This window comes from Chlorocebus sabaeus, chromosome 8, assembly GCF_047675955.1.
Source record: "Chlorocebus sabaeus isolate Y175 chromosome 8, mChlSab1.0.hap1, whole genome shotgun sequence".
Taxonomy (NCBI): domain Eukaryota; kingdom Metazoa; phylum Chordata; class Mammalia; order Primates; family Cercopithecidae; genus Chlorocebus; species Chlorocebus sabaeus.
Window position 1 is genome coordinate 21,623,229 of NC_132911.1, and position 21,681 is coordinate 21,644,909.

A 21,681-nucleotide genomic window follows, 5' to 3' on the forward strand; every position below is an offset into this window, starting at 1 on the left:
GGGTGGAAACACAGGCAGTTACTGCTTTTTATTGGAGCCACAGTTAACGCCCACCAGCTATCATAAGGATGGAATAGGTAATCATGGGGCCAGGGAAAGGAGGCTTCTGGGGGATAAATAAACACATGGTGATTATATGGTCTTAATTATTATCATCAGTTTTATTGGTATTGCTGGGTGTGAGAGCTAGCAGTGAAACCAGCCCACAGCAGAAACTCCCCTGAGGCCCCATGTCTCCCTCTCCTCTCTTAACCACCCCCTCACATTTGCCTGTCCCCCCTTACACACACACATTGGAATAACCAAAAAGGCCAAGGGCTAGAGGAACCCCTAAGGAAGGCCCCAGCCCCTGTCCATCTTTAGGCACAGACATGGTTCTCTAGGTGAAAAGTGTCCTGGGTCTCCCTGAAGGAGGAAAGGTGTGACCGAAGATTGGAGCAGCTCAGGAGGAAAGGGACATCCATGACTTAGGAGGTCACTGCACATGTGAGCCTCGGGTCCTTTGGTGCGTGCTGCAGAACTGTCCCTTCCCCGATGGCTGCCTTCTGGGGCCACATGCCTGACCTTAGCATCACAGGCCTCTGTCTACCCCCATTTGCTGGGAAACGTTCCCTGGGCCCACCCAAAGCCCACTCAGTTGGAATGGTCTCACGGATGGAGACTCCTGGTCCCAATGCCTGTGCTTGGGAAATCTAAGAGAAGAGAAGTCAGAGGTCTGCGCTGACAGCAAGGCTCAGCATGGAGGGCAAGAGGCTGGCAGCTGAGGAGTGTCACCATCCCTGGTCTTGGCAGAGTGAGTGGACCTTGCCTCTTGCAGCCTTTGGTCCTGAGCTGTTGACACAGTCACCCAGTTCTACTGGGTTGCTAAGCAGCACTCCGGACGTGGACAAGCCCCAGGGCAAGTGACCCGGCAGGCACACACAGAAAGCTGGGCACTCAGGCCAAGGGAGGAAAGTGCCTCCCACCCATCAGAAGAGCTCCCCCCGGGGGCAGCAGCTGTCAAAGTGATATTTATCTTTCTACTGGGCAGCAGAGTGCCAGCATGTCTGGGAGACTCAACCCACTTTCCCTGGCAACCTCTCCCAAGCACAGGATAAGGGCTTGTTTCCCATTTGGAAAAGAAGGACAGGCCTCCCCAGGATGATGGAGGTGCCTGCTAAGCTAAGAGCATGTTTGAGGAGGTGGAAAGCAGGTAAGTCACCTATTGCTGGGGACGAGGAGGCCGGGTCAGAGGCTACAGGTAAGATATGGGGCACAAGGGCTCCGAGACTGAGGATGGGTGAGGAACCGTCACCCACAGACAGTTCTCTCCAAAGATCCACCTCCTCCTCTTGCACAAAACACCCTTCTCTGAGCCACTTCTGTTTTCATATATTCCTATAGACCAAGGCAAAACACTACACCAATGGACTTACATATACTAATGCATTTCACTCTCATGAGAAATAACCCTGTCAGGGTAGGACGCGGTGGCTCATGCCTGTAATCCCAACACTTTGGGAGGCCAAGGAGGGCAGATCATTGAGGTCAGGAGTTTAAGACCAGCCTGGCGAACATGGTGAAACCCCGTCTCTACTAAAAATATGAAAATTAGCCAGGCAGGGGGCATGCTTCTGTAGTCCTAGCTACTTGGGAGGCTGAGGCAGGACAATTAATTGAACCTAGGAGGCGGAGGTTGCAGTGAGTCAAGATCACACTACTGCACTCCAGCCTAAGCTGGAAAAAACAAACAAACCCTGTCAGGTAGGTATCACGATTATACTCATTTTATAAATAAGAAAAACCGAGGCACAAATAGACTAAGTAATGTGGCTGAGTGTTACTAGCTGGTTTCACCCGGCTGGCAGAATCAAGAACCCGTGAAGTGGAGTTTTTAAATCTGCTTCACAGAAGGAGAAATTGAAGCTCAGGAGAATCAGCTGACTTGCTTGAAATCTCACACCACGGGAAGGGACTGAGCCAGAATTCACACCCATGTTATCCACGCTCCAGACCCCACTGTTTCCAGTTCTCCACTCCCTGGGCTGGCTGTGAGCTCCCTGGGCTCTCTGACTATGACCCAATCCTCTGCGCCCAGCTGCTCACAGGTGCTCGCTGAAGACAGAGAAATGAAGGGGGTTTTGTGACATGCGAGAGCTGAAAGGGGCTCTGAAGGACAAATGAAAACCTGGAGACCCAGAGAAGGGATTTGACCTGTCCAGGGTCACACAGCAAGCACCCTGCCCAAGGATCTGTCATTTGCCCCGTTTCCATCTCTTGTCCCTTGCACTATCACCAACCCACACAAGGCCACAAAAGGATTCCGTTTACTCAAGCCCACGGGGGAAGAGAAGAGGGGTCCCAGCCGCTCAACAACACCTGTTTTGCCATTCAGCGTGCTGTCCCCGAGACCTCATTACTTGCACTGACACCCTGAGCACTGACCCCACCCGGCCCCTCAATTCCACTCACAGAGATGTTGAGGGACCCTGACTGCCCACAGGGCTTGGGTGTATACAGTGGGACCAGGTCACAGAAGATCTTCATGTTGGGCAGAGGCTCATGGGCTTGTTGAGCAGGAAGCCAAGGCAGGTTCCTGAGCAGGGGAGGACAGGAGGAACGTGTGTGTTACAAAGATCAGACCGATGGTCGAGCGTGGTGGCTCACATCTATAATCTCAGCACTTTGGGAGGCTGAGATGGGCGGATCACCTGAGGTCGGGAGTTCAACACCAGCCTGGCCAACATGGTGAAACTCTGTCTCTACTAAAAATACAAAAATTAACCAGGCGTGGTGGTGGCACCTGTAGTCCCAGCTACTCGAAAGGCTGAGGCAGGAGAATCGCTTGAACCTGGGAGGCAGAGGTTGCAGTGAGCCAAGACAGGGCCACTTTACTCCAGCCTGGGTAACAAGAGAGAAACTGTTTCTCAAAAAAAAAAAAGGCCAGGCCAGTGGCTCACGCCTATAATCCCAGCACTTTGGGAGGCCGAGGCCGGCAGATCGCCTGAGGTCAGGAGTTTGAGACCAACCTGACCAACGTGGAGAAACCCCATCTCTACTAAAAATACAAAAAAAGTAGCTGGGTATGGTGGCACATTCCTGTAACCCCAGCTACTTGGGAAACTGAGGCAGCAGAATCGCTTGAACCTGGGAAGCAGAGGTTGTGGTGAGCCAAGATCGCGCCGTTGCACTCCAGCCTGGGCAACAAGAGCGAAACTCAACTCAAAAAAAAAATCAGACTGGGAAGCGCGTTGGCGGGGGCTGGCAAGTGACCGAAGACAATGGGTGATGAGGAGGGTTTGGACAAAGCTTTGAGCTGGGAAAGAGCAAAACAAAAAAGTGCCCATCTAGCAAACCTTTGGGACAAAGAATGGAGAGGACTTGGCTTATGAAATATGGGAGAAGAGAGACCCAGATGTCACCTAGGACTCCCAGGTCTCATCTGGGTGGATGTGGTGGCAATGACAGACATTTGCCCAGTGGAGGAACAGGCATCGGGATAAAAGAAGAGGGACTGCTGAGATCATCCTCAGCCCCACTGGTTGGAGTTGGCCTGACGGCAGGACAGACTCAAGTCTTCGTGGGTGCCCGGACTGTAATCTCCAGGAAGGAACACTAGCTGTGAGTCAGCCCCAGGTGCTGGAGACTCATCACACCAGCACCTGATTGTCATCCCTGACCCCAGCCCCAGCTGACCTTGGGGATGCCCACTTCTCAGAAAGAAGGGAGCCAGGAGGAAGAAGGTCTGGAAGCCATTGCCAGGCTCCCCGTGGGCGGCAGGGCAGGCAGGGCCAGGCTCCATTTTCAATGAAACATTTTGATGACACCCGAAAGCCGGTTATGGGGAGGGAGCTTTTTATTTGAAGCAAGTGAATCATAGCATTGCCCCCCAGTACCCTGGTATCCTGCCACAAGGAGCATCACACCACTTGGGCACAGGGCAGGGCCACCCCAGCCCACTCCCTCTCCACTAGCTTGGCATCTCAGCAGACAGCAGAGGGCAGCAGAAGCTAGGTTCGTGGGGCCCCTCCCACCAGTCCCTACCCTGTCCACTGAAAGGCAGTGTTCCTGGGGGCCTCTGTGGACTGGGGGGGCCAGGGCTACAACATGCCCTCAGGCCAAGCTCCACTCTGGGCACCCTTGCAGGTAGCTCAGGTGCTTGTAGCTGGGCCAGCTCTCTAATCCACCCAAGGAGCCTGCCCAGCTCAGGGACCACATCCCAAAGACAGGGTGAACCAGGGGACAGTCCAAGCCTGAGAAAGCAACAGCCACAGGAAGGAAGGCAGAAAGGCTTTCAGTTGAAGGGGGGGTGTCTTCCATCCATGGGTGAGCTGGGATTCAGAGCCATGAAGGAAACGCCAGGGAGAACAGAGACAGACACCCCGGCAGCTCCCCGGGGTTGCTTTTGCTGCTGTTGTTATTGCTTCAGGCAGAGGGGCTTTTGCCAAGCAGGCCCTCAGAAGCTGGCACCACCATTCTCATCCTTATCAGTTCTGGGTGGGGGGCACGCTGGGGGTGAGCAAAGGGGGCCCCCTCCAAGCAGAAAGGCAAGGTAACAGGAGAGCCTGGTAGGCAGTGCTGAATCTGCTTGTATGCACACGTGCCCTGACATGTTTACGGACAGACACCGAGTGCGGACCGGGCGTGTGAGTGTGCAACTGAGTGTGTCTGTCCGCGTCCATGTGAGCATGCAGACAGGTTGGGGCATGGGTGAGTGCCCCCGGGGAAGTATGACAGATATGGCCGTGGGCTACAGTGGGGAGCAAGAGCAGGTAAACAATGCCTGGAGCACCAACAGGAAAGACCAGAGGGCCAGGAGGAGAAGCACAAGGATGGGAGGGTGCGGCCCCCCTCGCTCCCAGCACCCTGCACCACTCATATGCATAAGACAGGGGGCAGAATGTGCGGAAGGCTGCAGAGGAGGGGGGGCTATGGTTGGGGTCACAGGAACTGGGCGCTAGGTGTCCCAGGGGTGCCTGGTGTTCATGCTGATTGCAGTGATGATGCATGTACCCCTGGGCCAGTCCACAGGGTGTGCCTGTGCACACTGGGCATGTGCAGATGCAAGGGCATGGATGCAGGTTGGCCTCGCGTCTTCACACAGGCACATGTGGTGCTCACAGAGGCCCCCACCCATCCTCCAGTGGCCACCCTGAGGAGCCCAGAGGCCTCGGCACCACCCTAGGCACTGAGATCCACCACAACGTGTCTATAAACCAGCGTCTGTCCCTTGAAACTGGGGGCCAGGAGTAGCTGGGCATCCCCAGCAGGCATGTAGCAAAAGGCCCGAGGAGCCTGCACAGCCAGCTCCTGGAACCGCACAAACTTCTGTCGTCCTTCATCCCACTGGTAGATCTGGGTGAAGGAGAAATCACTGCCCAGTGCCAGGTAGCGGCGGCCACCCACAAGGAAGGGCTGCAGGGCCAGCGAACCCCGGGAGGGCAGGGCCTGCACCTCCGAGAAGCGGGTACCCTCCCAGCGCAGGATCTTGGAGTCACCAATGTAACGGCTGAGGCACAGGTAACTGTCGCGGCCGGCACGAAAGTGTTTCACAGCCTGGGCATCAGGCACCTGAGTCACCTCACCCTGGGCCACAAACTGCTTCTGTGTGCGACTCCACTGATAGATGACCGGTGCCTGGGAGCTGCTGGACACAATCAGCCGTGGCTTGCCCTCGCCATCCACAAACTCCAGGTCGGTGTCGCGGTGCCAGGGGTGCAGCGCCTGGTGGGAGTAGAAGCCATTCTGGTGCCAGCGGTAGACGCTGGTGGCGCCCGCCTTGGAGCTGTCGGCCACGGCAAAGTACCAGTCGCCGTCGATGCGGAAGGCTTCTAGGTCATTAGGCTTGCGCACACGCTGTGGATCAATATCCTGCAGCTTTGTGAAGCGCGTGGTATTGGGATCCCAGTGGTAAATGTAAGAGCCACCAAACAGCTGGGCCACGACCACATACAGCTGGCTGTCCACCACCATCGGCTTGCAGTGCACTGCAGAGGGGGCTGTGCCAGGACAGGGGCAGGCAGCATCAGGCAGGCTGGCAGCTCCCACTCCATCCCACCCCCTTGGAGAAGGCCAGTCCCTTCTAACCTTGGGCCAGGACTAAGACTCTGCACTATACCATTCCACCCACACTGAAGTTCATCCACTAAGCGCTCAATGCTTTCCAGTTGTTTCACAGCTAATAGCCAGTTTTAGTATCACCCTTGTTCCACCCATACCCCTAGGGTTATATATAAGCTGATACAGCACAAAATAGGTATCCCTCGATAGTGACTCGTTGCTTAACCATAATGTCAGTTATTGAATTTTTATTATGTGCAGTCACTATGCTGAATGTAAGCACATGTTACGTCGACGAGGAATTCATTACTCTGGAAAGGACCCTGTGATTTTGTTTGTTTCACACAGAAAGAAACTGAGGCTCAGAGAGAGCAAGTGACTTGCCCAAAGCTACCCCACTGGCAGTGGCCAGGCAGGGAAGGGAGGAAGAATTTGAGTGGATCCACAGAGGGGAGAGGAATCTTAGGTAAACCCAAGACACCTTGCTGTTTGCATCACAGCACATGAGAACACATCCTCCCAAGAGTTCTCACTTTTGAAAGGGCTTTTATGTACAAGAATGCATGCTCATGTGCACCTGTACTCACAATCAGCTTCATTGGAGCCCTTCTGGGGCACCAGCACATCAAACCACACACTGCTCACCTGTCCTGGGGTCTCCAGCTGCTGCCCAGCATCTCCACTTTGACATCCCCAATTCACCCCTCCTTCCTCTTGGGAAAGGTGGGGTCACCTTTCCCCCAAGAGAAATTTGTGTAGAGCCTCAAGCTCTGGCAGTCACTGCCTAAATCCCTTCTTTGGAGCTTGGTCTGCCCTGCCCAGATGCTAATGATCCCCATGCCACACCCCAGCTCCTAATCTACCCTCAGACTCTTCTGGCCCACACACCCACACAAGCACCTCAAACTCAGTCATGACTCACAACTCACAATTGAGCTCCATACCCATCGCTGAACCTGCCCTCCTCCTCCTCTGTTCTTGATTTCAGCTGTGGCTCCACTAGTCTCCCAATCCAGAAACCTGGCAGTCATCCCTAACACCTTTCTCTCCTCCACTTACCCTTCCCTGATCAGTCCTCAAGTCCCGACAGCCTTCCCTTCTACTTTCTAATAGTATGTATGTAGATTGGTGTTAGTTCCTCCTTAAATGTTTGATAGCATTCACCAGGGGAGCTGTCTGGGCCAGGAGGTTTTTTTAGGGGAAAGTGTTTTGTTTTTGTTTTTTTCTTTAATACTGACTTCAAGCTCCTTAATGGAGACAGGGCAATGTAAGTTTTCTATTTTATCTTGTGTCAGTTTAACCCTTCTTTCTAAATATCTCCCTCCATCCCCACTGCTACTGTCTCGTGTCCAGGCTCCAGCACCCCTCTAGCAGACAGGCACATATCCCCCTACTGTTCTGCCCTCATGTCTGGCCCCACACCTAGCCTTTTTCCATGCAAGAAGCTTTCTAAAATGCAGACTGGATCACACATTCTGCCTAAACCCTGTCACTGAGCTGGTACTCATGAATATCTGGTTGCCACTCCCCACCTTGAACCTTATCCCTTGTCATACAAGCTGCTTATGATTTGCACACATACACACAGTCACATACTAAGTTATTGCACACCTCCTTGACTTTTTTCATGCTGTTCCCTCTGCCAAAACACTCTTTCCACTTTTTTTGCTCCTAGCTAAGTCTCCTTCAGCTTTCAAGACTCAGTTCAAACTCAGTAGATCCAAAACTGCTCAATAGTCACTTCTGTCTCCTCCTCATTTCCCGGTCCATCTAATTATGTAAGCCAGAAACCTGGGGATCACCTCTGAGTCCTCCCTTTCCTCTATCCTTCAAGACTCAGCTTAGGTATTCCCCCTCCACCAGGAAGCCTTCCCTGATTGCCCAGGGTATATTGGCCTCCTCCCAAAGACTGGAAAGTTCTTGTGGGCAGAGGGTATGTCTCATCTATTCCTCTACCTACAGGAACTCAATGGGGTTGAATGACGGAGTCCACTCCCTCCTCCCCCTGGCAAGGGCCAGCAGAACCAGATTGGGTGCAGGTACCTGGGATTCTGTCATAGTCTCGAAGCTGCCGCTCGACATAGTCCCACTTCAGGATGGTGCAGGCACTGACACCTGGCTGGGCCAGAGCCAAATAGAGGTCACTGGAGTAGAGAAAGGGCTCAGCCGACACTGCTGGGAAGGACAGGGTCTGGTACAGCACGAAATCTGCAAGATGAGAGGTGTGTTACTGAAGACCCGAGGGAGGGGGAAGGGCTGCTTGGGTGATGGTGGTTGCTTTACTGCTGCCACTGGGTGTCGTGGGGCAGGGTGGGGGGTTTCACGCCTGTAAAGCTGCCTTGGGGTAGACGTGGACTGACACCCAAGGCAGGGGCACCTCCTACCCGTAGTGATGCAGTCGAACTCCCGCAGTGGCAGGTCCTGCACCTTGTGCTCCTGGAAGCGGGGAGGGCTGGCGCAGTAGATGGGCGCCACCGTGGTGTTGGTGTGTGCCAGCCACTCCACCAACCACTTCACCTTGCAGTCGCAGTTGAGTGAGTTGCCTCGCAGGTCCCTGCATCATGAGGGCAGAGGAGGAGGGCACAGAGAGAGACAGGCTTTCAGGGCTCTGCCCACCCAGGCCCTCCAGGTTTTCAGAAATAGAGCTGGTCAAGGCTGCGAGTCTTTCACATGCATCTTCGTATTGATTAGAGAAAAGTTTTCCTCTGGCTGGACACAGCCCCATAGACACAGGCTTGGCCAGCAGAATATGGAGTCAGTTTCAGCCCTTGCTGACCTTTTTGGCCAGGTTGGTTTTTGCAGTATGCAACCTGAACAGCAGTACGTTGCATCCCTGCTCCTCTAAGCCTCCCACAATCCAAGGCTTTTATTTTCTTATAAATAATGATAAATTAGTGTGGCTATGCTATACACTACTATATGCTATATACTACTTCCTCAAAACTTTCAAACTCTCCTCCCCCTGATTGGACTTTAATGTGGAGTCCAATCAAATATAAATTTAAAAAGCACAGGCTGGGCGTGGTGGCTCACGCCTGTAATCCTAGCACTTTGGGAGGCTGAGGTGGGTGGATCACAAGGTCAAGAGTTTGAGACCAACCTGGCCAACATGGTGAATTCCCATCTCTACTAAAAATACAAAAATTACTCAGGTGTGGTGGCACACACCTGTGGTCCCAGCTACTTGGGAGACTGAGGCAGGAGAATCGCTTGAACCTGGGAGGCAGAGATTGCTGTGAGCGGAGATCACGCCTTTGCACTCCAGCCTGGGCAACAGAGCGAGACTCTGTCTCAAAAAAAAAAAAAAAGCACATGTTGGCCGGGCACAGTGGCTCACGCCTGTAATCCCAGCACTTTGGGAGGCAGAGGCGAGCAGGTCACCTGAGGTCGGGAGTTCAAGACCAGCCTGACCAACATGGAGACACCCTGTCTCTATTAAAATTACAAATATTAGCCAAGTGTAGTGGTGCATGCCTGTAATCCTAGCTACTCGGGAAGCTGAAGCAGAATTACTTGAACCTGGGAGACAGAGGTTGCCGTGACCTGAGACGGCACTACTGCACTCCAGCCTGGGTGACAGAGCAAGACTGTCTAAAAAAAATAAATTTAAAAAAAAAAGTGCATTTTTTTGTTTTTTGTTTTTGTTTTTGTTTTAATTTTTTGAGACTGAGTTTTGCTTTTGTTGCCCAGGCTGGAGTGCAATGGCACAATCTTGGCTCACTGCAACCTCTGCCTCCCAGGTTCAAGTGATTCTCCTGCCTCAACCTTCCAAGTAGCCCAGATTACAGGCACCTGCCACTACACCCAGATAATTATTGTATTTTTAGTACAGATGAGATTTCACCATGTTGGCCAGGCTGGTCTGAAACTCCTGACCTCAGGTGATTCGCCCTCCTTGGCCTCCCAAAGTGCTGGGATTACAAGCGTGAGCCACCATGCCCAGCCTTGAAAACCACATTTTTGGCCCAGCACTTCGGGAGGCCGAGGTTGGCAGATCACAAGGTTAGGAGTTTGAGACCAGCCTGGCCAACATAGTGAAACCCCGTCTCTACTAAAAATACAAAAAATTAGCCAGGTGTGGTGGCACACACCTGTAGCCCCAGCTACTCAGAAGGCTGAGGGTCAATCACTTGAACCCAAGAGGTGGAGGTTGCAGTGAGCCAAGATTGTGCCACTGTACTCCAGCCTGGGTGACAGAGTGAGACTCCATCTAAAAAAACAAACAAACAAACAAACAAAAACATACACACATGGTGTCTCAGGCGCACTTTGAGAAAAAATGCAATTTGGAAGGCTACCATCTATATCTAACTCCGCCTCCTCACCTGCTCAGGGGCCCCCAGACCCAAGCCCTCCCAGCTTCTCAAGACCTTACGACCATCCCAGTTCTGACTCCCACACCACTCCCTCCAGGGATGCACCCTCTGCGGCACTGTTGGAAGAGGTAGGACTCGGGCCTTACAAGTCATTCAGGATGTCCAGGGGCCGAAAGATGTCTCTGGGCAGTGTCTGCAGGTTATTGTTGGCCAGCGAGCTGCAAGAGAGACCCCCAGGTCATCTGAAGATCATGACCAAGGCCAAAGGCCACAGGAGAGGTGGGGCTTTGGTGCAGTGTGTATATGTGTGACGTACTCACAGGTGAGTCAAGGACTTGAGTCCTCGGAAGGTGAACTTGGATAATGTCCAGATGTCATTGTTCTCAATGAAGCTGGGGAAAGCGGGAACTTGCCTCAGTGGTCACACAGGATGCCAGACCCCCAGCAGCACTCGCCCTATGCCCCAGCCTAGATTTCAGCCCATGTCCCCAAGACAGGTTTCCAAATGGAGTCTGGCATCATCAAGCCATAGGGATAGGGCATCAGGTAGGGTAGAGGTAAAACGAATGAAACAACCTTCTGCTCGGGTCCTGCCATCACGGGATGCAAGGACTCTCGCCTCCCATCACCTCCCCCTCCCACGGCATTCTCATCCAATCCCTACCCAGTCCCTTGACCTCCCAGGCCTGGGGTCCCCCTCCCTTGTTCTTTCCCATTGCCCCTTTCCCTCCCACACACAGATACTGCAGGTGCGACAGTCCTGTGAAGGCGTTGTCTCCAATCAGTGTAAACTTGTTGGAGTTGAGCAACCTGCAGAGACAAAGGTGGAATTGGAGCTTCCAAGGGTGTGCCTGCTGCCCCAGCCCCCAGCCCACTGCCTCAGCCCTGGGCTTCCCCAAGACCTGGCTGCCCTGTTGCCACCCCAAGGGACCCCATAGGGAATCCCTGGGCCACCTGGGCAACAAGGCCAGGCAGGAGCCTATTCTGGCCCCAGAAGCTCCCAGGGTCCCTGTTGGCTCCTAAACATGGGCCGAGGCAGAGTTCTCTTGTCAAGCCAGCTCCTGGCCCTCCCCAGTGGCATCTCCTCTCCCTCTCCCCCACCCTCATTCTGTCCCACTCCAGCCCATCATGGACAACTGTCCCTCATGGACGGCATCTTGTAGAGTTGGAGACACTCCTGCCATCCCTTTCTTTCAGCCCCCAGCTCTTTCTGGGATCCGTGATTCCTGGGGTCACCTGTCTCTAACATGGCCCCACAGAGCCCACCTTAGGCACTAGTCCAGGTTATCGCACCCAGTTCTCTTGGGTCTCCAGAGGCGCCAAGCCCATCCCCAGATCCCCCGTGCTTGGCTTCTCTGTGCCATCCCTAGCTGTCCTCCTGCTGCCCCGACTCCCCTGACTCCAGGCTGCCCCACCTTTTGGGTACATCCTATCAGAATAAACGCAAGGGACACTGCATCTTTGTCTCCAGAGGCTGCCTCTGTCCACTCTCCCTCTCCCCAGCCCAGGATCTGTTCCCTGCTACCATCCCCACAGCTCCCCCAACCCTTCCACAAGGCCCTATCCATACAAGAACTGCAGCAGCGGGAGGTGGGAGAATGCTCCATCGTGGATCTCTGAGAAGGCGGCATTCACCAGGGTCCTGCGGGGACACCCGAGTCAGTACTGTGGGGTCTGCAGGGGCTGTGCTGAGGCAGGGAGAGGTGAACATGGAGGGCAGAGGCTTTTGTACTCACTTGCCCTGGAAACGCCCCATTTCACCGACCTTGGCCCCCACCTGTGTCTTTCCCTTCTCTTCCCAAATTCACTGCCTGCCTTCACCACAGTCCTCCCCTATTGCCTCTTGAGGCACCCATGGCCCCACTCTCAGCTTCCCTCTCAGGCAAGAAAAGGTTCCATCACCCACACCGTTATCATCATCATCCAAACACCCACAATGGGCTGGGTGCTGTTGAGAGATGGGGCATGGGGGTGGGGGCTGGCATCCTGGTCCCTAAGGACTTCACAACCTCTCTGGTCCCACAGACAAGGGGAGCCCCTGAGGCTGGCTGTTGCAAGTGACAGGCTGGCTGGGCTGGGTGCCAAGTGGCTGGTCAGTGGCAGGCGTGTGCCCCATGCCAGGGTGCTGGGAGGTCAGAGCTCATTCCCACCTGCCCTGGCTGCCACTCTCCTGCCCTTGGTGTGACATCACAGGCAGGAGTCCACATGCTCGTGTAAGCAACCCCCCCCCCAAGTCTGGAGCCCAGCACACAGTAGGTCTCACTGACGCTCCTGGTGGTGATGATTCATTCTTGGTGGTGAACTCCTGCTTTCCCCACCCATGGCCGCTGAGGCTGCAAAACTGCAGAACTCCCTGCCCGACTGGTGCCTGGACTCTCCAGCCCTGAGGACCCCTGCAGTCCCCCTGGTCCCCACACTCTGAAGAGGGGGAGCGAGGGTTCTCCTGTCCTCTCCCAGAGCTGTCCTCGGCCTCCTCTCCCTCCCCACCCCCAAGGCCGGGGCTGGACACTCACAGGGAGATGACCTCCGAGGGCAGGTTCCTGGGCACTGCCTTTGAATCCACGCAGAAGGCGGTGTCCCTGGTGCAGGAGCAGCTGGGCGGGCAGGGGGGCGTCTTGGGGGGCCTCTTAGCGCTGACTTGCAGCATGAGGCAGAAGCCGAGCGCGGAGAGCGCCAGCAGCCCCGGCGCCGCGCCCCGCCCGGCCCGCAGCCCCGCCATGCTGCCCGCGAGCTCTCCCTGGGGCCGGCAGCCGCGGACCCGCCCCACCGCTCCCGCGGCTGGGCCACCCCGCGCGGGCTGGCACCTCCCGGCCACCGGCAGCTGCTGCCGCAGCCAGGGGCCCACCTGCGGACTCTTCTTGCCCTCGGGCGCCGGCTGCGGTCCCCTCCCCTGCTCGCTCCCGCGATCCGGCTCGGGAGAGAAGCGCGGAGCGCGGAGCTGGAGCCGCAGCCGGGGCTGACCGCGCGGGGTGGATGCGGACTGCGGCGCGGGCGGCGGGGGCGCGCGCGGGGCGGCGGTGGGAGGCCCGAGTCTGGGAGTCACCGAAGGGGAGGAGTGGCCGCTGTGTGCTCTCCCGGGCTGTCTCTGGGGCCATCCGCGTGTGTGGCTGCGCGTGAGTGCATGCGTGTGAGCTTGTACTTGTGCCTTCGTGTGCTGGGCACGACCGTGCGCGCCGGTGCTCACCTGTCTCTGCACGGGCACATGCACACACTGCCTTGTGGAGGCGCTTCGGCGTTAGGGATCTCTGTGCTTCTGTGTACCTGGATTTCTTTGCATGGGGGGGACACATCCCCTAGGCAGCATCATGGGCATGTCGTGAGTGGCAGACGCATATCTAAGTTAGCATGCAAGATTAGAAGCACAAGGGCGTCCTGGAGGAGTCTGAAGTGCGCTTCTAACTGAATTCACATGTTTTTCCACGCGCCACTGAACAGAATGTACCTTTGTGTCAGCATGAGCTGAAAAGGGAAACACAGCCTCTGGAGCTGGAGTGGGACTGTGTGGAATTCTGGAACATTTCTCACTGCTCAACCACAGCCTGTTGAAGCTGGGAAGCGCTTTAGATATTTTTCAGTCCAGCCCTTTGTCTAACAAATGAGGAAACTGAGGCCCCCCAAAAAGAGGCTAGCTAAGTTTGCTATCTCAAGTGTTCTGTACTTTCCCTACTTAATCCTCTCAATAGTTTGAGGCAGGTGATAGTAATTCCCTTTTACAGACAAGAAAAGTGAGGCCTGTCGCACCAGAAGAAAAATGTATCAGCAGGGATTTCCGCCCACTGTGCCCAACTTCAACGTTCACGGTTGTCCTTCCATGCAGGGTTCTTCCAAGTGTAGCCCTGGGCCTCCTCTGCCTCTGAGGTAAAAACAATTTTCCTAATATTGTTAAGACATGATTTGCCCTTTTCACTTCTATGAAGTTCCAAATTTAAAAGATTTCTAAAACTGTAAAGGAGTGACACTTTCTAATTTTATTTTTGCTTTGTAAAATAGTTTTTCCATTAAAAATGTGATTTATATAATAACATATAATGGGTTTATTACTGATATTTTAAATTCATATGTAAATAAAAATGTAATTTCTCAATAAATGTCAACAGACATATCCCCCATAAACAAAAGCTCTTGGGGTCTTCAGTACTTTTTGAGAGTGTTAAGGGGTCCTGAAACCAAAAAGCTTGAAGACTACTGCTCTATACCATGTTAGCTCCCCCGTGGCGGAGGATGACTGTCCTAAGAGCTCATAGGCACGGGGCAAGGGGAGCCTGGCAAGAAGCTGCCTGGGCTTCTAGTCTTGTGCTCTTTCCACACCAGTCCAGGGACTGAGACCACTGGCTTTAAGACGCTTCCCCAGCTGTCCCCAGACTCTGCCAGCAGGGGATTCTCTGGTCTGAGCTTAAGTCGTGTTCTCCCAGCCAGGGATGCCCCTGCCCTTTGATGTCTACTTGCTGCCACACATTTAGCTGCCCTCCCCATGCCAACTTGGGGGCAGGGAAGCAGTGGGGGTAGGGAGGGGGCTGGGGCAGCTGGGCAACTGTCCCCACCCGTCCCTGGCACGGCTCTGCCCAGTACACAAAGAGCAAAGTGAATCTTGTCCCCACCCCTGCAGCTGAGAGGCTGGAGGAGGAAACGGGGAGGCCCACACAGAAGGGGTGGCCACTGTGGGGCTGTCCATCGCCCAGGGCTCTCAGAGGGGGTCAACCCAGAAACAGACAATGAGGGCGAGTCTGGGCTGTATTCTTAGCTAGTGGGAGGTCCCCTAGAGGATGAAGTAGATGATGCTAATGATGATGACTGGATGTCACACCCATGATGCCATTCGGTCCTTATAATAGCATAGTGAGGTGGACAGCTAGTACCTGACCCATCTCACAGATGAACATACTAATGCCTAGCAAAGCAGAATGACTCACGCTGGGTCCCAGAGCTGGCCAGTGGAAGCACTGAGACCTCCACATACAGAAGGCATGGACTGTTGACCACTGTTGGTATTGGTCTCATCATTGACTATCATTAAGTGTTGGCTGTTTGCATGCCTCCTGCCCAGTGGCAGGTTCAAAGAAGCCTATGGGAAGAGTGCTCCTTTCCTTCCCAGGGCCTGCAGTTGGGCTGGAAGACAGAGCAACAAAAATCACCCATGTAGCTGACAAGAACATTCATGTGTGCTGAATGGCAGGTGAAGGTGCCACAGAGAGGCTGAGGATTTCAAAGGGCACCATGAACTGGAGTGAGGTCACAGAGCAGGTGCCAATGGCACTTGGCCTATTTGGGTGGGTGGCATTCAGAGAGATAGAAGGTCAGATGCAGGGTTCACACTTGTCATCTCAGCACTTTGGAAGGCCAAGGTAGGAGGATCACTTGAGGCCAGGAGATCAAGGCTGCAGTGAGCTATGAAGCTGTCATTGCACCACTGCACTCCAGCCTGGGTAACAGAGTGAGACACTGTCTCTACATAAATAAATAAATAAATAAATAAATAAATAAATAACACCGGAGAAGTGGAGAGGGATTGGAGGTTGGCTTTCACAGAGGGAGAAATGGCTTAAGCATTTCTCCCATAAGGAGAAAAGGCAAAAAAGTGAGAAGGCTGCAGATAGGGCTGGTATGGGGGAGGGGGAAGGTTGCACACCCAGCTAAAGATCCTTCTGTGTTTCCTTCTCCAAGGAACTCAGGACCTTCACCTGGTTAGTGTGAGTGCTCCAGGAGGCGGGCACCCTCCCTCAGCCCTCAAGCAAAAATGAGTTTTAAGGAGAAGCAGCAGCAACAGCAGCCACAGAGCTTATGACAGCTACAGCCTAAGGGCAACAGGCAAGGGAGACCAAGGACCAAAAGAGCAGAGGCTTTTTCAAAGAAAGAGACCCCTCTCCTAGCACCCAGTGATGGTGGCAAGCCCCACCCACAGTGCCTGCTAAGAACAAGTCCCACGTGAGGACAACACGGCCTCCTGAGATGCCCACAGGGACCCCGAGATGCCTGCAGTGCTTGGCTCTCCCGCTGGCTGGCTGCCCACCTGGCTCAGGCCCAGTACGCGTGAGTCAGCCGATCAATCGCAATGTTGCCAGGATAATGGGGGCAGGAGTGGGGGCCCTGGGGGAGGGCAGGGGTGGGCACTGCAGGCGAGCTGTCTCCTACATCTGGCACCTGCACACAGCTGAGGCCGAGCTGAGAGGATGCTTCTCTGGGCTCCCCCTCCTCCCGGCACCCCTCCCCTCCTTTCACTGTCCTAGGATGCTCTCGAGCTGCTGGAGTCTTAGGCAAATATTGAAAGGGGCAGCTCCGGGGTGAGGAGGGTGGTGGGAGCAAACACTTCCTTCCCTTTCTTCCTTCCTGCGCTTCTCAGCTTCTCAGGGGCTCTCAGTTCAGACGCCATGTTGTTATGCAACCTTGGGGCCGAAGGCCCTCCAGGTGGAGGGGGGGACAGGGGAACCTGCCAGCTCATGACCAAAGGGCAGGGCCCTGGTGGGAGGGGGCTGGGGCAGGGGGCAGGAACTGGGGTGGCATGTTAAAGGACAGGAGGCTGGTTGGGCATGGTGGCTCACACCTGTAATCCTAGCACTTTAGGAGGCCGAGATCACTTGAGCCCAGGAGTTCAAGACCACCCTGGGCAACATGGTAAAAACCCATCTCTATAAAACATGCAAAAATTAGCTGGGCATGATGGCATGCTCTGGTAGTCCCAGCTACTCGGGAGGCTGAGGTGTGAGAATCATCGGAGTCCAGGAGGTCAAGGCTGCAGTGAGCAGTGATCTCGCTACTGCATGCTAGCCTGGGAGATAAAGGGGCTGTCTTTATCAAAAAAAAAAAAAAAAAAAAAAAAAAAAAAAAAAAAGATAGGCGGTTAAGGGAGCAAGCCCAGGCCTGGACGCTGCCACAGCCACCTGAGTTTAGAGGTGAAGGGACTTTAGAGACCACCTGGCCCAAGGAGTGAAAGGGAACCTGAGAGAAAGGGTGAACCAGCCCAAAGTCATTGGCAGATTTGACCTCGTAAATACATGGAGATGGCTTTAGGGAAGGCACTAGGAAAGAGAGAAAAGAGAAGAAGACAGTCCTGAAAGTTGATCATATTTGGGTGAGTATCATTCTCAGGGCAAATTTAGGATCAGAGGATGTAGAAGGGGGAGTCTAGAGGGGTAGAGTGTAGACCACAGGGTGAGTGGGCTGATTTGAGGATGGGGAGACTGGGAGCCCACCAGTGACCAGAGCCAGCCCTGTGCAGGGCTGTCCGGACAGAAGAAAGCAGTGTCAGACCTGGAATCTGCCATCAGCAAAGCCTGCAATTGACAGACAAGCCCAGAGCAAAGAAGGAAGCACTGCACATCAGTAAGAGCTTGCCACCAGTGGGGTCAGTTTCCAGAATCAGGAAAATAATCACTGGGGGCAAGTTTGAGGCTGGTACTAGATGTGTGGGAGGAGACGAGGTAAGGGAAAGAGTGCTTGAAGTTGGAATTGGTCCTTGCAGGGAAATGTAGATTTATGAAACCCCCAAAAGTGATGTCAAATCACCTCCTGCTTTAGGCAGAGTCCTCTCTGAGTCTACAGGTGCTGCCTTCAGAACCCCCTTCCTGAAGTGCATCCCTATGCATCGAGAAATTCTGCTGCGAAACGTGATGGTCAGACCCTTGGCTGCCTGAGAGGTTCAGGCTGGCAGAAGAATCAGGAAAGCCACAGGGCAGCAGGGGCAGGTGCCAGCAAGGAAGGCGGCCACACCAGGAAGACACCCACGGTGAGAGGTGCAGATGGCCCAAGGGCAAGTTTGCTCAGCTCGCCCAGCTTTGCTCTTGCTGGGGCCAAGAGGACTCATGTGCCAGGGCCAAGGGCACTTGGGGGCTCTCACAGCTGGCTTATCTGGGCTTCAGTTCTGGAGGGCCAGGAACAAACAAGCTTCAAAGCCAAGGGCTTGGCTGGCACACAGGGGGCTTGATCCTTTATCTCTGTCCTCTCTCCCTATGGACACATATAAGACCCTGGTCACACCTGGGAGAGCAGGAGAGGACAGCATAGCACTTGCAGCAAGATGGATGTGGGCAGCAAAGAGGTCCTGATGGAGAGCCCGCCGGTGAGTGTGGTTGCGTGTGTGTGTGTGTGTGCGCGTGTGTGTGATGGGCCCTGCCTCCTCTATCCTCCCTGGCCTGTTTCCTTATCCAGATCCATTCACTCAACTAACCTAGGATTGTGGTAAGTCAGGAAGGGGGACACCAAGACCACTAAGCCTGGGACCCTTGTGGAGTTGTTCGTGGGCCGAGAGCCATGACTGGGGTCGATTGAAAGGGCCATCCGTAGACAGCTCCGAGTCAGAAGCCATGGAAAACTTCAGAAGTCAGGGGACACTTCACAGAGTAAATGACACATGAGCTGGAGCCAGAATAAGGAGGAGCTCACCTGTTGGAGAAGGTGGAAGGCATTCCAGGAAGGAGGGAGATTTTGTGTCACCACATGGAGGTGATCACTTGGGGAACAGGGAGGGGCTGACCATGACTGAGATGCCAGAGGCCTGGGGGACACAGCAGGAAGAGACAGGTGAAGCAGGCTCTCTTGGGTCCCTCAAAACTAGACCCTGCTTCTAAGCTTCTATGTGTCTATGGGTTTGTTAGAATCCAGGCCACCTCCTCCAAGAAGCCTTCTCTGATCTCCTCAACCCCTCCCTGTCCGTCCATCGCATTGACCGTCCAGCCCTAGGTGGCCGTGGGAGGGTGTCCAGCTTGTGCAGGGAGAAGAGGGGCAGCCTCATGACCTCATGCCTGTCTCCCTGCCTGCCCCACCGTGTCAGGACTACTCCGCAGCTCCCCGGGGCCGATTTGGCATCCCCTGCTGCCCGGTGCACCTGAAACGCCTTCTCATCGTGGTGGTGGTGGTGGTCCTTGTCGTTGTGGTGATTGTGGGAGCCCTGCTCATGGGTCTCCACATGAGCCAGAAACACACGGAGATGGTGAGAGGTGTGGGATGGGGCGGCAGTGGGCATAGGACATGCCAGGCAGAGGGGCTAGGTGGGATGGGCGATAGGAAACTGTCCAAGGGGAGTGGAGGGGAGGAGGTAAGGGGCACAGCTAGAAGGAAAGAGGCACAAACCAGGTGGCAATCCAGCCCAGGCTTTTCCACAGGGCCCCTGCCCCACAGCAGGACAGCCGGCTCCCTCCAGCACCTGGTTCCACTCAGCCTCTCTGAGCTCTCGGGAAAGAGGGAAGCGCATTTGAGTACAGAGGCCTGAGGATGGGGATGGGTACCACAGGCTGAGTAGCAAAGGGGAAAACCAGGCAGCTCCATGCCCTTTCCCCAGGTTCTGGAGATGAGCATCGGGGCTCCGGAAGCCCAGCAACACCTGGCCCTGAGTGGGTACCTGGGTACCACTGCCACCTTCTCCATCGGCTCCACTGGCCTCGTGGTGTATGACTACCAGCGGGTGGGTATGCCCAGACCTCCTGACCCTGGGACCAATGACAAGGCTCTGCTAGAGCCACCCAGCTGGGCCACTTCATCCACATCCATCTCTCCCCCTCCTCCAGCCCTTTTGGCCTGAACCCCAGATTCTAGTATAACTCCCATGCCCAACCTAGAGGGAGGTGGCTAAGGACCTGGGTCAGGGAGAGAGCACAGCAGGGACCCCCAAATCATCTCCAGCATTCTGTGCCTAGCTCCTGATCGCCTACAAGCCAGCCCCTGGCACCTGGTGCTACATCATGAAGACAGCTCCAGAGAGCATCCCCGGTCTTGAGGCTCTCACTAGAAAAGTCCAGAACTTCCAGGTGTGTGTGTGGGTGAAAGGAGTGGGCTGTCTCCCTCCCAGGGCTGCTGGGAGGAGCATCTGAATGGTGGCTATTTGTCACCTGTAAAGCACCGTTCCTTGTTGGCTGCCAGCTGACTGCCCCTCTCCCTATTCCCCTGCACGACTCCTTCCCTTCCCACCCCACTGCCAAGCTGCTGGGCTCAGCTCAGTCCACTCACTACCTGGTGGCTTCTGACTCTAGCACAGCCCCTCTTTACTGGTGAGGAAACTGAGGCTCAGAGAGATTGCCTGATATACCTGAAGTCCCACAATAAGGGCTGCACACGGGATACAAACTCATTTCCTAGATTCCAAATGGAATGCTCTCCGCAGGCCAAGCCCGCAGTGCCTTCCTCTAAGCTGGACCAGGTGGAGGGGCGAGATGCAGGCTCAGCACCCTCCAGAGGGGACCCGGCCTTCCTGGGCATGGCCGTGAGCACCCTGTGTGGCGAGGTGCCGCTCTACTACATCTAGGACTCCTCAAGTGAGCAGGTGTGATCCCAGGGTCGCTGGGAGCGCTTGGGCCACCTGCCCGGGCTGTGGAGGAGCACTCGCGCTGACCAGGCGCTGGGGCATCCACTGAAGCAGGGTCATCCAGGGAGCTCAGGGGAGGGGAGGCTCGCAGACCGGTACTTCCCACTCCCCCGATCCTCTCTGTCCATCTTCAACATGCCTTTGCTTCACAGGGTCAGTGGAAGCCCCAGGGGGACAGGAAACGCCCTGGGCAAAGGGTCTTTTGCAGCTTTTGCAGACGGGCAAGAAGCTGCTTCTGCCCACAACGCAGGGACAGGCCCTGGAGAAATGGGAGTTTGGGGAGAGGATGGGAGCGGGCAGAGGTGGTGCCCAGGGGCCTGGGAACTCCTGCCACAACAGAATAAAGCAGCCTGATTGAAACGCAAAGGGTCTTCTTCTATCTTTCTGTAGGGCACAGTCCTGCCCCGGCAGGGGCCGGCCGGGAAGGGAAGTGCCTTGGGAGAGCAGAGTGGGGTTTGCCATTCTCCCTCTGTCCCAGTGCGCTGGGGGACTGGGTCCACGCCGGCGGGGGAGAGGGGCTCGCGGGGAGCCATCCACGGGCTTTCGGCGCCCTCCAGCGGCGTCTCCGGAGGAGGGAGAGACACCGAGACAGCAAGAGAGACAGAGAGTGCAGAGAGCGAGACGCGAGAGAGAGAGGGTCGGAGAAGGCGAGCGAGGGAGACGCCGGCGGAGAGACCGACCCGAGGCGGGGGCGCGGGGCAGGGGCGGCGGGAGGACCTGACAGCGTGTCCCGCGGCGGGGAGGGGGCTCGGCCCGGCGCCCGCGGGGGAGGCCGCCGCTAGAGGGCACCTCGGGAGCGACAGCCCTCCCGGCACCCCGGGGGCCCGAGCTCCCGCCCCGGCCCCGCGGCCCGCGGCCCGCGGCCCGGGCGGCCCGAGCCCCCTCCCAGGGCGCGCGGTTCTGCGCCTTCCCCGCCCCGGCTGGCGCGCGGCCCGGCCCGGCCGAGCACTGTCCCGGCCCCGAGGGGGGCCGAGCTCGGGCGAAAACCCGCCCTCCAGCGAGCTCATTTCCCTAAAAAGGGGGGGGGGGGAGCCG

The 21,681-nt window shown here is 55.6% G+C and overlaps 2 protein-coding genes across 6 annotated transcripts; one reads left to right on the forward strand and one right to left on the reverse strand.

Moving 5' to 3' along the window:
* Positions 1 to 3,687: 3,687 nt before the first annotated feature.
* On the reverse strand, positions 3,688 to 13,540 carry LGI3 (leucine rich repeat LGI family member 3). 2 transcript variants are annotated; one of them, XM_007961870.3, is made up of 8 exons: positions 12,869 to 13,540; positions 11,926 to 11,997; positions 11,094 to 11,165; positions 10,676 to 10,747; positions 10,502 to 10,573; positions 8,424 to 8,593; positions 8,083 to 8,247; positions 3,689 to 5,978 (listed from the first exon to the last, which is right to left on the reverse strand). In XM_007961870.3, the coding sequence occupies exons 1-8, from the start codon at positions 13,072 to 13,074 to the stop codon at positions 5,161 to 5,163; spliced, it is 1,647 nt and encodes a 548-aa protein (XP_007960061.1). In that variant the 5' UTR covers positions 13,075 to 13,540; the 3' UTR covers positions 3,689 to 5,160. The 2 variants fall into 2 exon arrangements, with proteins under 2 accessions (XP_007960062.1, XP_007960061.1); XM_007961871.3 differs by lacking the exon at positions 11,926 to 11,997 and having other exon boundaries at positions 3,688 to 5,978.
* Positions 13,541 to 13,922: 382 nt separating this feature from the next.
* Positions 13,923 to 21,012, forward strand: SFTPC (surfactant protein C). 4 transcript variants are annotated; one of them, XM_037983688.2, is made up of 8 exons: positions 13,923 to 14,213; positions 16,017 to 16,382; positions 18,314 to 18,408; positions 19,120 to 19,278; positions 19,627 to 19,749; positions 19,982 to 20,092; positions 20,446 to 20,604; positions 20,799 to 21,012. In XM_037983688.2, exons 2-7 carry the CDS (start codon positions 16,322 to 16,324, stop codon positions 20,584 to 20,586), a joined length of 690 nt encoding a protein of 229 aa, XP_037839616.2. In that variant the 5' UTR covers positions 13,923 to 14,213; positions 16,017 to 16,321; the 3' UTR covers positions 20,587 to 20,604; positions 20,799 to 21,012. The 4 variants fall into 4 exon arrangements, with proteins under 4 accessions (XP_037839616.2, XP_037839619.2, XP_037839617.2 ...); XM_037983691.2 differs by having other exon boundaries at positions 20,446 to 20,596; XM_037983689.2 differs by lacking the exon at positions 13,923 to 14,213 and adding an exon at positions 14,994 to 15,073.
* Positions 21,013 to 21,681: the final 669 nt, after the last annotated feature.

Coding starts and splice junctions, on each gene's coding strand:
- LGI3 (XM_007961870.3), bottom strand. CDS start 13,074: ATGGCGGGGCTGCGGGCCGGGCGGGGCGCGGCGCCGGGGCTGCTGGCG. Junction 8,594..10,501: donor CTGGACATCCTGAATGACTT/GTAAGGCCCGAG, acceptor CTCATGATGCAG/GGACCTGCGAGGCAACTCAC. Junction 8,248..8,423: donor GTTCGACTGCATCACTACGG/GTAGGAGGTGCC, acceptor CTCATCTTGCAG/ATTTCGTGCTGTACCAGACC.
- SFTPC (XM_037983688.2), top strand. CDS start 16,322: ATGCCTGCAGTGCTTGGCTCTCCCGCTGGCTGGCTGCCCACCTGGCTC. Junction 18,409..19,119: donor TCCTGATGGAGAGCCCGCCG/GTGAGTGTGGTT, acceptor CCACCGTGTCAG/GACTACTCCGCAGCTCCCCG. Junction 20,093..20,445: donor GAAAAGTCCAGAACTTCCAG/GTGTGTGTGTGG, acceptor TGCTCTCCGCAG/GCCAAGCCCGCAGTGCCTTC.